The sequence below is a fragment of the Leptodactylus fuscus genome, chromosome 9, assembly GCF_031893055.1.
Source record: "Leptodactylus fuscus isolate aLepFus1 chromosome 9, aLepFus1.hap2, whole genome shotgun sequence".
Taxonomy (NCBI): domain Eukaryota; kingdom Metazoa; phylum Chordata; class Amphibia; order Anura; family Leptodactylidae; genus Leptodactylus; species Leptodactylus fuscus.
This window is the reverse complement of record NC_134273.1, coordinates 56,991,781-57,007,479: the sequence shown is the minus strand read 5'-3', so window position 1 is coordinate 57,007,479 and position 15,699 is coordinate 56,991,781. Positions and strand designations below refer to the sequence as shown.

General features: G+C 39.6%; 1 protein-coding gene across 2 annotated transcripts in view; it reads left to right on the top strand.

Annotated features, from left to right (window-relative positions):
- The window catches only part of KCNT2 (potassium sodium-activated channel subfamily T member 2), a 574,767-nt gene that overhangs the window by 209,213 nt on the left and 349,855 nt on the right, over positions 1-15,699 (top strand). For both annotated transcript variants that reach the window (XM_075287704.1, XM_075287703.1), the window contains exons 7-8: positions 12,171-12,254; positions 15,157-15,251. In XM_075287704.1, the coding sequence (XP_075143805.1) occupies positions 12,171-12,254; positions 15,157-15,251 (179 nt within the window). The remainder of the gene's footprint in view (positions 1-12,170; positions 12,255-15,156; positions 15,252-15,699) is intronic.

The following is a 15,699-nucleotide window of genomic DNA, read 5'->3' as shown; positions in this document are numbered from 1 at the left end:
GTTGCTTTTCAACACATATTTCACATCATGAAGAACAAATAATACTGGATTTTTACAAGCCTCGAACCCCGGTCTAGGTCTAATGTCTGTTCCTTTCTTATATTAGGGGAGAGGGAAAAAAAATTACTTCAGTGATACGTTTAGCGTACATAGACTGACTATTAATGTGTATCCCACTTAGTGTTGTTAGGGTTACACACCGTCACAACCTGGCTAAAGCTTCTATAGCTGTTAATAAAGTCAACATAACTTTACGGTATCCAAAAAGACAGCTGGTACCGACAGAGAGCAAGACAAATGTCAACCAAAGCTGTGAGCTCTGAACACCCACAGTGACTTTGGCGTCATCATCATTATAAGGGAGCGGGTGGTAATAAATAACTTGGCAGTGCCTAAAACCCAAAAAGCTTATACAACTATATTTACATTAAGATACACAAATGACACTTTTCAGTAGCATGTCATGAGACAAGCTGATAAGCTCTTCCTTTGTGCAGTGCTATTTGAAAGTTAAACGCTGCCTTTATTTTAATTCTGGAGAAGGTGCAGACATTAGATTTAGAACATGTTGTCTTCATTGTCCAAATCCTCTATATAGGTAACGTGTTTTTCGGGCCGAGCTGTCTGGGAACGAGCTGGTGCAGCACTGACAACCTGGGTGAATATGGCAAGAGCCTGAGATGTAGGGTGAATGAATCCCCAAATTATTTGTGGAATTCCCAGTGAGACAATGGCACTATCTACCAGTAGCAAAAATTGTGGGTGCACGTAACCCCCATATATTCTTTGAATTCCCAGTCAGACAATGGCACTATATACCAGTAGTAAAAATTGTGGGTGCACATAACCCCAATATATTCTTTGAATTCCCAGTGAGACAATGGCACTGTATAGCAGTAGCAAAAATTGTGGGTGCACGTAACCCCCATATATTCTTTGAATTCCCAGTCAGACAATGGCACTGTATACCAGTAGTAAAAATTGTGGGTGCACATAACCCCAATATAATCTTTGAATTCCCAGTGAGACAATGGCACTGTATAGCAGTAGCAAAAATTGTGGGTGCATGTAACCCCCATATATTCTTTGAATTCCCAGTCAGACAATGGCACTGTATACCAGTAGTAAAAATTGTGGGTGCACATAACCCCAATATATTCTTTGAATTCCCAGTGAGACAATGGCACTGTATAGCAGTAGCAAAAATTGTGGGTGCACGTAACCCCCATATATTCTTTGAATTCCCAGTCAGACAATGGCACTGTATATCAGTAGTAAAAATTGTGGGTGCACATAACCCCAATATATTCTTTGAATTCCCAGTGAGACAATGGCACTGTATAGCAGTAGCAAAAATTGTGGGTGCACGTAACCCCAATATATTCTTTGAATTCCCAGTCAGACAATGGCACTATATACCAGTAGCAAAAATAGTGGGTGTATATAGCCCCAATTCTATTGCTAGGGAACTTGCAGGGTATTTCTGAGGTGAAGGTGGGGGGGCACACCGTTGGAACGGGGATTTGGGGTGTATATATGGGGTATACGGGAATACACTGTCAGTGTGTTCCATTCAGGATCCTGGGAAAGCTGGGTTGCGGCGATTGAGCCCGTTAGTGCCACGTTACACTGACAAGCTTCTCCCTGGAATTTAGCTCTTACAAGAGCTGTTGGTTGTCTTCTCCTTCCTATCCTAGCCTGTCCCTGCCTACCCAGAATCTAAGCCCTAGCTAGCTGGACGGAAACCTCCGTCCCCGGTGAATTGCAAGCTCAGAATGACGCGAAGCTGGGCGTCGCTGTTCTTTTAAATTAGAGGTCACATGTTTTCGGCAGCCAATGGGTTTTGCCTACTTTTTTCAACGTCACCGGTGTCGTAGTTCCTGTCCCACCTACCCTGCGCTGTTATTGGAGCAAAAAAGGCACCAGGGAAGGTTGGAGGGGAATCGAGTAATGGCGCACTTTACCACGCGGTGTTCGATTCGATTCGAACATGCCGAACAGCCTAATATCCGATCGAACATGAGTTCGATAGAACACTGTTCGCTCATCTCTAGTCTTTAGCAATATGCTTTTTTAAGTTAAGTAACATTTTAAGTTCTTCACTTTTTACAAGCTTGACCACAGTAAATTACTCTGTGAACAGATTGTAAAGTTTTAGAGGTTATTTGAAGCATTCTTATATTTTTAGCAATTTTCTCAACAGTAATTCAATTTCTGCTACATGTTATTTCAAGACACAAGTCTAAACGCAGCTATTATAAAGTGTCTCATAAGTGCTACAAGAAGCCCTAGGACACAATGTGATGGCAGTTTATCTAACAAAGCATAGTATTGATGTATTCCCAAGAATAACACAAAGATTTCAGCATATTGTAAAGTAAAGAAACAGCTAGTGTCTTCAGCAAAAATATCCTTGGGATAAGTGGAGTCAATATGATCATTATAACAATAGCAACTCATATGTTCTTTCTGTGTAGAGTGTCCATTTAGTACTTAGAGGCTAGCTAAAAATTCACCCAAAAGCCACAAAAAAATAAAATAAAAAAATAAAATGCATAAAAATAAAATATTAAATTTTGAAATACAATTTGGGTTTTCTAGTTCAATATTATTTTGTAAATCCTCCTTTCTTGAACACAACTGATAAGATGAGAAAAAAAAGAGAGAAGGCAGTACATGTGTTAAAAAAAAAACATGTCCAATGATCATATTTAGTTGCAGATTATCCTCTTTAGTCTTTAACCCCTTCCTGACACCCGCCGTACTAGTACAGCAGATGCCGAGTGTTTAACTATGGCAGCCGCTCGGGAGTCGGGCATCTGCCACAGTCTCCTGTTGTCTGCTGCATCATACAGCAGACACCATGCGCTAATTTCCACGATCGGTGCGGAAGCGGACCGAGGCACCATTGGCACCGCCATTTTGCTGGTGATCGCAAGCTCCAGGGCCGATGTCATATTGGCATGACAGCCGTGAGCCTTGTAAAGGCTCTCTGGCCTGTCTGCAGTGACTTTCTTTTCCAGGCTGCTCTATGCAACCTGCAAAAGAAAGGACGATTTTTTGCAATGTATTGCAATGCATTAGCATTTTAATGCATTGCATTCGTGATCAGACCCCTGAGGTTTAAGACCCCTAGGGGGTCTAATAAATGCAAAAAAATAAAAAAATATAAAAAATTAAAAATTATTAAAAATTCTAATCACCCCCCTTTCACTAGAACACATATAAAAATAGTTAAATAGTGTGAAACACATACATGTTAGGTATCCCTGTGTCTTAAAACGCCCGCACTACAAATCTAGAAAAAAAAAATCCTGTATAATAAACGCTGTAGCCGGAAAAAAAATCAAAAGTGCCAAACTGCTGTTTTTTCACTGTTTTGCCTCTGACAAAAGTTTGAATAAAAAGCGGTCAAAGCAATAACAATTCCCCAAAATGGTATAATAGAAAATTAAACCCAGCCCCGCAAAAAAAGTCGTCCTATACATCCCCGTACACAGAGGTATAAAAAAAGTTATGGGTGCCAGAATATGGCGACTTTAAGAAAGAAAAAAAATAGCACAGTTTTAGATTTTTGTTAAGGGGTTAAAATGTAAATAAAACCATATAAATTTGGGATCTCTGGAATCATACCGAAACATAGAATACAGGTGACATGTCATTTTGGCTTCACAGTGAACGCCGTAAAAACAAATCCCGTAAGAAAAACGTACAAATGCACTTTTTTCTTCAAATCCCCCCCATTCTGAATTTTTTTTCAGCTTCCCAGTGCATTGTACAGAATAAATAATGGTAGCATCATGAAGAAAAACAGTAAGACTTCATATGGCTCTGAGAGTGAAAAAATTTAAAAAGTTATGGGGTTTGGAAGGGGGAGAGTCAAAAACAAAAACGAAAAAAAAAAAAATGCCGTTGGCAGGAAAGGGTTAAATAAAATAGCAAATCTTAATACTAAGCCAATCTTTTTAGCCATGTTTTAACCGGTTAAGGACCGCCGTACGTAAATTTACGGCCTGCGGTCCAGGTACCTAAAGACCGGACTATTGTAAAAATACGTCCTGTCTTTAGGCACCTATTTCGTGGGGGGAGGGGTGCGGGGAGGACGGGGGTTAGGTGTTAATAACACCTAACCCCTTCCTCAATAACGTCCAGTCGGAACTGAGTCCGACTGGACGTTTTAACCCTTTCGATCGCGCCGTGAAACATCACGGCGCGATCGAAAGGCATCCGCCGACAATTGAAGCTGATCGGCACCCCCCGCGGCGAGATCGGAGGGTGCCGATAGCAGTAAAAGGTAGTCTGGTGTCTGGCCAGTGACCCCAGACTGCCCGGAGCCCCCACATACCTGGTGATCCTGCCAGGACCTTCTGATGTCAGGCTGTGCGTCTACACAGCCTGACATCCTGCTACGGAATGCCATGTGGGACACCTGCATGCTGTGTCTCACATGGCATTCTATATCAGCAAAGTATTGCTGATTGAAGTGTCCTAAATGGACACATGAAAAAGTAAAAAAAATGTAAAAAAAATAAAATGAAGTGTATGAAAAAAATTAATAAAGTTATAAAGCCCAAAAATCCCTTTTTCTCAATAGAAAATGAATTATATAAAAAAAGAACTAAAAAGTAATAAAAACAATGCATATTTGGTATTGTCGCATCCGTAACAATCTGTACAATAAAACTGAAATAATATTTAATGTACACGGCGAACGCCGGAAAAAAAAAAACGGAAAAAACTCGCCGGAAGTAATGATTTTTCGCCATCTCACCATACAAAATATGCTATAAAAAGTGATCAAAAAGTCATATGCATCCGACAACAGTACCAATAAAAAGCGCAGGTTGTCCCGCAAAAAATAAGTCCTAAACCAACACTGTCAACCGAAAAATAAAAATGTTACGCCTCTTAGAAGATGCGATGCAAAAAACATTGATTTATGTCCCCAAATGTGTTTTTCCTCTGCAGAACTAGTAACACATAAAAAAATACTATAAATGAGGTATCTCCGTAACCGTACCGACCCGCAGAATAAAGGGAACATGTTACTTATACTGTACGCTGCATGGTGTAAAATTAAAAAAGTAAAACTCAATGCCAGGATTGATTTTTTTTTTTTAAATCCAGCAAAAAAGGGTTAATAAAATGTATTCAATAAGATGTAGACACCCAAAAATGGTGTCATTACGAAATGCATCTCATCCCGCAAAGAATAAGCCCTTATATGGCCGCGTCACCAGAAAAATAAAGAAAATATAGCATCTCACAATGTGAAGACAAAAACCCTCAAAAATCGCCAAATTATTAGAACACAACTGGGTGCGTCATGTAGGGAATATATAAGCTGTGTGAGCGGATATCAGGGGACACCCCAGATTTACAGCTTATGAGGGAACAGACACCAGAAGTGACCCCTAAAGTGACCCCCAGAGTGACTCCCCCAATCATAGGAGCTACGGGGACATAGTAGGGAATTTGGTGTTTGCAATGTCCTCCGCACAGCTTATACATTCCCTCTTCGCCATCCGCTGTGCAGTCACGTCCGGGATACTAATACTCACTACACCCCCTGATAAATTCTTTGAGGGGTGCAGTTTTCAAAATGGGGTCACTCCTGGTACCCCATGGAATCCACTTTTCTGGTACCTTACAGGCTCTACAAACATGACATGGCGTCCAGATACCAAACATCTGAATCTGTACTCCAAAAGCCGCATAGCGCTCCTTCCCTTCTGCACCCTGCTGTACGTCCAAACTGCAGTTTATGACACATGTATGACACTGGTGTACCCCGGATAACGGACATAATGTCATATGTGGGTATAAACTGATATTAGGGCACAGCCGGACACAGAAGGGAAGAAGGGTCATTTGGTTTTTGGAGCACAGACGGTTTGGTTTTTGGATGCCATGACACTTTTGTAGAGCTGAAACGCCAGTAATTTGGAATCCCCTGATAAATTACCTTATTTTGGAAACTACACCCCTGAAGGATTTATCCAGGGGTACAGACAGCATTTTTAACCCCCAAGTGTTGCTATAACTTTATATATATAACTATAACTGTAGTGGATTGTGAGAGGTGAAAATGACCATTTTTCCAGGAATACGTCCTTTCAGTGCGTAATATGTTGTGCCCACCTTGTATCAGAGATGAACGCTCTAAAAGCTGTTGTGCCTGGGATACCCGTTTAACAGTTTTTGGAGTGTCTCTGCTGACATAAGTCGGGCACAACATGTTGCACACTGAAATGGCAAATCTGTAAAATTTTCATTTTTAACTTCTCTATCAGTTGCGATTTCATTTCTGGAAACTAAATAAATGCAACACTCAAGGGTTAAAAATTCTCGCTACACCACTTGATAAATCCCATCAGTGGGGTAGTGTCCAAAATAGGATGACATGTCTGCGGATTCCACTTTATTGGCAATTCAGGGGCTTTGCAAAAGTGGCATGACGTCCAAAAACCAAACTGTGCTCCAAAAACCAAAATAGCGCTCCTTCCCTTCTGTCCCCGGCTGTGCCCAAACAGCCATTTCTACCCACATATGGCATTAAGTACGTTATCCGGGGTACACCAGTGTCATACATGTGGGCATACACTGCTATTTGGGTACCCAGCAGGGTGCAGATGTGAAGGAGCAATATGTGCTTTTGGAGTGCAGATTTAGATTCTTCGTTTTTGGACACCATGTCACATTTGCAGAGACCCTAAAATTGCCCCTACAAAATGGGGTCACTTCTTGGTGAATTCCAGTTTACTGGAACCTCCAGGGCTCTGCAAAAACATCATGGCGCCCAGAGGGCCCCTCTAAATCTGTACCTCAAAAGCTAAAACGCACAGTGGTCCTTCCCTTCTGAGCCCTGCTGTGTGCCCAAGCAGCAGTTTACACCCACATATATAATTTTTTGACCCCCGGGATGGCCCACTTAATAGTTTTAGGAGTGCAGGTCTCTGACAACACAAAGTGGGTGCAACGTATTGGGCACCGAAATGGCATATTTTAAAAAATTTCAATTTTCATTTTGTACATTAATTTTTGGGAAGCATTTTAGGCTCAAAATGATAATACCCCTTGATACATTCCTTGACAGGTGTAGTTTCTAAAATGGGGTCACTTTTGAGGGGTTTCCATTGTATTGATACTTTAGGGGCTCTGCAAATGCGACATGGCACCTGAAAACTATTCCAGCAACATCTGCCCTCCAAAATCCAAATAGCGCTCTTTCCATTCTGAGCCCCAGCATGTACCCATACAGCAGATTTTGGCCACATATGGGGTATTGCCGTGTTCAGAAGAAATTGTGTAACAAACTGTGGGGGGCTTTTAATTCTTAAACTATTTGCAAAATTAAAACTATGGCGCTAAATGGACGATTTATTGGGAAAAAAAGTAATTTTTCATTTTCACGTCCCAATGTTAATAAAATCTGTGAAACACCTGTGAGGCCAAAATACTCACTCTACCCCTAGACAAATTCTATGAGGGGTGTAGTTTCCAAAATGGGGTCACTTATAGGGGGTTTCCACTGTATTGGTACTTTAGGGGCTCTGCAAATGCGACATGGGACCTGAAAAATATTCCAGCAAAATCTGCCCTCCAAAAGCCAAATAGCCCTCTTTCCATTCTGAGCCCTGCCATGTTCCCATACAGCAGATTATGACCACATATGGGGCATTTCTGTGTTCAGCAGAATTTGTGTAACGAACTTTAGGGAGCTTTTTCTCCTTTATCCTCTTGTGAAAATTAAAAATTTGGGGCTAAATTGACAGTTTGTTGGAAAAAAAGTAATTTTTAATTTTCATGGCCCAATGTTAATAAAATCTGTGAAACAGCTGTAGGGTCAAAATGCTCACTCTACCCTTTAATATGTTCTGTGGGGGGTGTAGTTTCCCAAATGGGGTCACTTTTAGGGGGTTTCCACTGTATTGGTTCTCTAGGGGCTCTGCTAATGCGACATGGCACCTAAAATTATTCCAGCAAAATCTGCCATCCAAAAGCCAAATAGCGCTCCTTCCATTCTGAGCCCCGCCATGTTCCCATACAGCAGATTATAGCCACATATGGGGTATTGCCGTGTTCAGGAGAAATTGTTTAACAAACTGTGGGGGGCTTTTACTCCTTTAACCCCTTGTGAAAATGAAAACTTTGGAGATAAAGTGACATTTTAGTAATTTTTCATTTACATATCCCAATGTTAGTAAAATCTGTGAAACAACTGTAGGGTCTAAATGCTGACTATACCCCTTGATGAATTCTGTGAGGGGTGTGGATTCTAAAATGGGGTCACTTTTGGGGGGTTTCCATTGTTTTGGTACTCTAGGGTCTCTGCAAATAAGGCATGGTGCCTGAAAATTATTCCAGCAAAATCTGCTGTTCAAACACCCAGTGTCGCTCCTTCCCTTCCATGCACTGCCGTGTGCCCAAAAATCAGTTTACACCCACATGTGGGGTATTTCTGTGCACGGGAGAAATTGCACAATAAACTGTCAGATGCATTTTCTCCTTCAACCCTTTGTGAATGTGTTAATTTTGGGTCTAAATGAATGTATTAGTGAAAAAAAATGAAATGTCTAAATTTCACTGCCATATTATTTTTATTCTTATGAAATGCTTAAAGGGTTAACAAACATCCCAAATGCTGTTTTGAATAATTTGAGGGGTGCAGTTTTGAAAATGGGGTGATTTATGGGGGTTTCTATTATACAGGCCTTTATAATTACTTTCAGAACTGAAGTGGTCCCTAAAAAATTGGTTTGGAGAATTTTCTTGTAAATCTGGAAAATTGCTGTTACACTTGTAAGCCTTGTGACGTCCAAAATAAATTAAAAGACAATCAAAAGATGATGCCAATATAAAGCAGAGATATGGGAGATAATATTTATTCATGTATTTGGATGGTATGACTATCTGCCTGAAAAGCAGAGAATTTCACATTTTGAAAATTGCAATTTTTTTCAAATTTCCATCAAATTTCCTAGTTTTTTTTATAAATAAATGCAAAAATATTGATTAGTGTTTACCACTAACATGAAGTATAATGTGTTACGAGAAAACCATCTCAAATTCATTTGTGTAAGTTAAAGCGTCTCAAAGTTATTGCCATTTAAAGTGACACATGTCAGTTTTGAAAAAAGAGGCCTGGTCTTTAACATACTTTTGGGCCTGGTCCTTAACCAGTTAATTCATTGCTTTTCCTTGCATTTGCTTGGAAGATCTTATATACACAATTGGTTCCTTATGATTGGTTCCTTAAAACGGTATTTTCTTGTGTTAAATATTTCAATTAAATTTTTATTTAACATTTAGTTATAGATTAAAGGCTTCTTGAAAAGGTAGAGTCTACATAAGGAGGATTTACAGATCCCATTTCATTTAATATTCCATTTTTCTTTAGTGAGCATCTAAGCTCCACCTAATAGTGCCTGCAGGCAAAATTTTATCATTTGAATATGATTTTGTGAAAAAAGTGGATATGTCTAGAAGCTTTAGCTCTGAGCTATAAAAAATTATATGATGAAATATATATTATAAAATAAGCACATGATTAAAAACTAGGTACACTTTAAGGGTAAATGAAATATAAGGTAACAATTTATTAGGCACAGGATTATACAAAATGTTTCAGGATTTGAGATAAGGGATCTACAAAAGTTCTTCACTAGAGAAATAGAATGAATTTGCTGGTTACTGCCTGAATAAGAAGAACAGAGGAATACATTCAGATTCAAGAAGAATCTTCGTACACAAGAGCAATGGCAAACAGTAAGATGCATAGCACTGAAAGCTGCCGCATACTATTAATATTCCTCATAAATCTCAGTTATTTTTATTTTACACACTGGAATTATTTATTTGCAGTCAAACAGAGCCATTTTAGTAACATTCATTACATTATTGAAATTTTTCTAGGTAATACTTCACTATACAGAGACAAATAGTATTGAGCATTATTGATAATAAAGGGTTTTGTTTATATTTAGATATAAAACCCCATTGAACTGTAGAAATTTAGGGTAGTTTGGTTGTTGCAGTTTTGCATTGCACATGCCATAGAGGAGCATGTAGATGGAGTATATAGTTGTCTTGACTTGTCAATTTCCCATCTCAAGATCATGGACACTAGGATACCCCTGCAGGCCACAGCAAGGTGTTTCATTACTTAGGCATACAAAAGGGGTATCCCTGCCTAGTCTCATTCCGCACTGGTAATGGTTCTGAGGGGATTCTGTGAGAATATGATTCTGAGAGTGCAAACTATGGTGGAGGTATCACCATATTAGGACAGGATCTTCCCCAGAAATTTTGGGTCCTATGCCCATGCCCACCTCAACAACAGTAACCTGCAGGAAGCCCCAGTGCACGCACTCGAATGTTGGTGCAGTTAGCAAAGCTGTTTTATAAATACTGCCTTTTCAGCAATAGCGTCCTTTGCCACCACAGTTGCCAAAATGGTTTTACAAATATTGTCCCTCGCCTCGTGACCCTTAATGAAACCAAATTGATCAGTATTGATCAAGCTTGGCATCAAAAGGGAAAGCCAGTTAGCAATCAATTTAGAAAACAACTTTATGTCAACATTAATAAGATAAATTGGTTGATATCTGGCACAGCTAGTTGGTTCTTTCCTGGGTTTCGGGATGACTGTAACAAGAGCTACAAGAGATTGATAAGAAAACGGTGTGTCTCTGTCAAGATTATATCCTGTTCTGTCCTGTGACACATTAGGGGAATGTAAGTCATGGTGGTACGGGGGTGGAGGCATTGTTCTAGAGAAAGGCTACTTTTATCGGCAAATTTATAATAATGCTTCTGAGCTCGGTTCTTGGTATTAACATCCAGGGTCCAAAGTATCTTCCAGGCATTAAGAAGTTCATTCATTGCTTAGGCTTAGGTTTGTTTATGGGCTGTCTCAAGACAATGGATCTTGGCCAACCGATCAGCAATCCGAGCTAACCTCTCCTTCTTGAGTTGCAAACCATGTTTAATAAGAAATGCTCCAAAGTATGCAATAGAGCATTTCCCATTACAATGGTCACCAGGTCAGTCGTGGGCATGATTTAACAAACAACAGGGGCACACCCCAAGAAGAGATGGGGGAAGAAGGACATCAGGAACTCTTTTTAGAAGGACATTAAACTTTAATCTTGAAAGCAAAAATTCTGTTACCTCAGATGTTAAACATACAGTTTTACTGAGATGCCACTGAGAAAGTCAGTTTCTCCATTAATTTCTAACAGCGTTGATGTGAGTCTTCTAGGAGTGAATGGAGAAACTCACTTCCTGTCCACATATGAGAAGCTGTGTCAGTCCTATTGCTGGTCACATGACAAAGCTGTAAACCAGAAAGGAGTGGATAACTCAAATACAATTACTGGTGAAAAGATGACCCTTACTACAATTTACATCATGTGCCTTTCTCACAGGCCAGATAATACATTTTTGTAGGAGTTCTACTTTAATATTGTGGTTCCAATTATATTTGTAGACACAGGATATATAGTTTGGTCACCAAAGTCTAGATGAGTAGTTTAATTGGCAGATCATCAATTAATTTGATTTACACACAGCTATTTGGGGATTGTACTATTTTTAGAATACTGTATCCTATTGGTTATCTATAAGTAAAAGGATTTACACATGAAATAATTCAAAACATATACTGACACCAAAGTGTGTAAGGATAAGTCAGAACCTAAGCAACAAATCCCACCCCATGTATGGGACCTTGATGGGACTTGGCAGCAATGTAAGTGACCGTCTGCTTCACCCCAAGTGTGAGAAGGAGCGCTATCACAGGTCCTTCCTTCCAACCACGACCAGGCTGTATAATCTACATCAAACCAAGCGAAGATCACTCAGCACAGAAAACTAATGATTATGACGATGACCATGAAGTCTTCCTTCTTTCTTCTTCTGTTCCTTAGCTGCTATGGACTCCTAGTATATCTTCTCTTCTTAGCATATGTGTGTCTACGTCTGTAATATATTACTGTGTATTATCCTGTACCTGTATTACTATGCTGCTGTAACATGCTGAAATTTCCCCACTGTGGGACTACTAAAGGATTATCTTATCTTATACACCTTTCTTTTCTTCCACATTGTATATTGTCAACTGCATCATTCTGTTTAAGAATGTAAATGTTGCTCTATTTTCTTTTCAGATCTTTTGGCCTCCTTTAAGAGATTTATTTGTTCCCGTTTTCCTGAATTGTTGGCTGGCAAAACATGCCTTAGAGAATATGATTGTAAGTCTAAAATATGACACATTATAATGTCATATTTGTTTTGTATTTCATTAAAAATAATACTAGGTAGGAAAAGTATATATCTTTACACACAATATTTTACTAGATTTATTAAACTGGGCAAGAGAAAGAAAATACAGTAATAAAAATGATACAGTGCACAACCAGAAAAAAGTTGAACTCAGTTATCATTTCAGTGTATACCATTGGCCGATCCTTTCAAGTTTATGTCCCGGATTAACCCCTTAAGGACTCCTGTGATTTTCTTTTTTTATTTGTTTTTCCATCTCCAGATAACCTTATTTGTTTCCAGGGACATAGCTTTATATGGATTTGTGGTTTAGCTCAATGAGTTTTATCGTCATTTTCAGGCACATAGAATGTTTTCCACTCTAGGCATAAATAGAGTTATATTTTAATAATTCAGATTTTCTATTGCTGCCCATGCCTCCACATCCACTATTTGCAGAGGTCACAGTTTTAGAAAACCACCATTGTGTTTAAAACAGCTTACCTAAAGTAATTTAGGGTCAAAGTAATTTTTAATTTAAATAAAGTGATCTCAAGTTGATATGTTATAAAAGCAATGTATGCAAACTAATAAGATTAGGAATTAGATATTGAGGGGGGGATTTATTATCCCATCTATGACTGTTTTCTGGCAACTTTAGTGCAAAGTAGGGTTGAGCCGATCTTGACTTTTCAGGATCGATTTTAAAATCCGATTTCTGATAATTTTTCATTCGAAACCAATCTCGATCCCAATTCCGATCCCAATGCAAGTCAATGGGATTTTTTTATTATTCGGTGATCGGATTTTAAAAGCAATCCTATTCACTATACAGCATGGAATCTAACAATTGAATGCTTTAATTGTTAGAATCCATGCTGTGTAGTGAATCACTAAGTAGCCAGAGGATTTTTTGTTAATCCTCTGGCTACTTAGTCCCCCGTGGTGTCCACTTACCTGCAGAGATGGCTGCTCTGGTGCCCGGTGTTCTTCTTCGCCTCGCTGCTGCTCCACGCTGCTCTTCTCACCTCGCTGCCCCCTGCCTCCCAGGTTAGGAGAGTGTGGGCAGGTTAGGAGAGTGTGGGCGGGTACTGGGAGGGGAGACGTCACGTCTCCCCGACCTGTACCCGCCCACACTCTCCTAAGCCAAAAGCCCCGCCTTCCTAGCTCTTTAAACACCAACCTGGGAGGCGGCGGCAGCGAGGCGAGAAGAGCAGCGTTGAGAGGCAGCGAGGCGAAGAAGAAAACCAGGCACTACAGACCAACCATCTCTGGAGGTAAGTAGCTACTATAGATGTTAGTTTAGTCTCCCATTAGAATGAATGGAGGCAGCCCACATGCAGGGGGTTAAGGCTGTGTGCTGGCTGCTTCCATTCATTCCTATGGAACCGCAGCAGAGCCTTCACACTGAGTATACACTCTGCTCAGAATGAGCAGAGCGTATACTCAGTGCGAAGAATAAGCAAAGCATTGTGGGAAATAGTACCATCTCGATCCCACCTAAAAAGATCATGTTCGGAATTCCGATCGCGATCGTGAAATTTTCTCGATTGCTGATCGGAATCCGATCTTTTCCAAACACGATCGCTCAATCCTAGTTCAAAGCCCTTTCTTGCATCAAAGAAGGACACATCCTCCATTAAGAACCTCACTTGCCATTTTTTGTAAACTTTTTTTTTTAAAAAAAAAACAATGCCTAAGATCAAAGTAGATATATTATAACTCATATAGGTTTTCTGGTGTGAGATAGGCTAAGGCCACACGTTGTGGAAATACAGTTTTTTGTTTTTACAGATTTTGTTGAGTTTTCTTGAGTCAAAGCCAGAAGTGGATTGAGCAGAAGGTAGCAGTATAAGTACTTGTATATAATTTCCATTCCTTTTATAGGCATTCGTGGCTTTGGCTCAAAACACCGAAACAAAAAACAAAACAAAACTGTGTTTCCGCAACATAGCACTTTAGTAGAGATGAGCAAACAGTAAAATGTTCGAGGTTCGATATTCGTTTCGAGTAGCCCCTCAATATTCGACTACTTGAATCAAGTATCGAACCCTATTATAGTCTATGGGGGGAAAATGCTCCTTTCAGGGGTAGGCAACGTTCGATCAAATTATACTTACCAAGTCCACGAGTGAGGGTCGGGCTGGATCCACCTAGCAGTCTTCTCCTTGCAACGTCCCCGCGGCGTCTTCCAGCTCTTCATTCACTCTGCCAGGCATCGGGTCTGGGCAGAGCTGACTGCGCATGCCCGCACTACAAGCGGACATGTGCAGTCGGCTCTGCCCAGGCCCGATGCCTGGCAGAGTGAATGAAGAGCTGGAAAATGCCGCGGGGAAGCTGCACGGAGAAGACTTCTAAAGGTAGGAGAAGAACCTGCGTTGATTGGCCGACTGTATAGCATTCGGCCAATCAATGCTGGTTCTGCATAGAACTTTTACATTCAAACAGCGAGTGGTACACGACCGAGTACGAGTATTTCAAATACCGTAGTATTCGATCAAATACCTACTCGATCGAGTATTACTCGCTCATCTCTAGACTTTAGCCTTAAACAGTAAATTTATTCCAGCTCCTGTTTGGTGTAGATTTCCACTCTGGTGCACAGGCATATGCCTGTTTTATTAAGAGGCCGGGGATTCTTGATTTCAGGCGTACCTTGCAGCAGTCAGGTCATATGAAAAGCAGTGTTAATAAATCTGCCCCACAGTGTGTAACCCCAATGCGAGGTATTCTGCCGCACAATTACGACCCTATATACCACCTACAGCTCTCTCACTCATCCTATCCCACTACTAGCATTTGTCATTAAGGTCTGCATTATAAAATAGTGATTGTTATATGAATACTTTATTACTTTGTAGACTGATTCATCAGTTTTCTTGTATATTTTAGAATGATCTACACAGAGCAATACAAAGAACACAGTCTGCAATGTTTAATCAAGTTCTAATTTTAATATCGACTTTGTTATGTCTCATCTTTACTTGGTAAGTCAATTACTAGTTTATTGATGTTATGTATCATATCATATTATGCCCAGAACACCATAAAAAAATGCAGTATTGGTGGTGGAAACATTAATAGAGCAAAAGAATTAATTTAATATTGTAACAAACAGAACATTAAACCATTTGCAGATATTTTATTACCGTAATGAATGCTATATTTGTTATTTTTTTAAGCTGTGTTTTTATGTTCGAGGTTTTTTTTAATTGTCAATATGGGGAAATTATAACTGTGATTGCAATTGTTCCCAAACAGACAACTTTTATAATTATGACCGTCTGGAGATTTATAGGATAAAAACAAATGTCAGGCTTGAATCACAAATTTAGTTTTTGTGCAATAAATGCTCTGAGATTTCATCACTGAAACTTAATAATAATAAAGAATAAATCAAAATTGTTGAAATTTATTAATAAAATCAATAACATT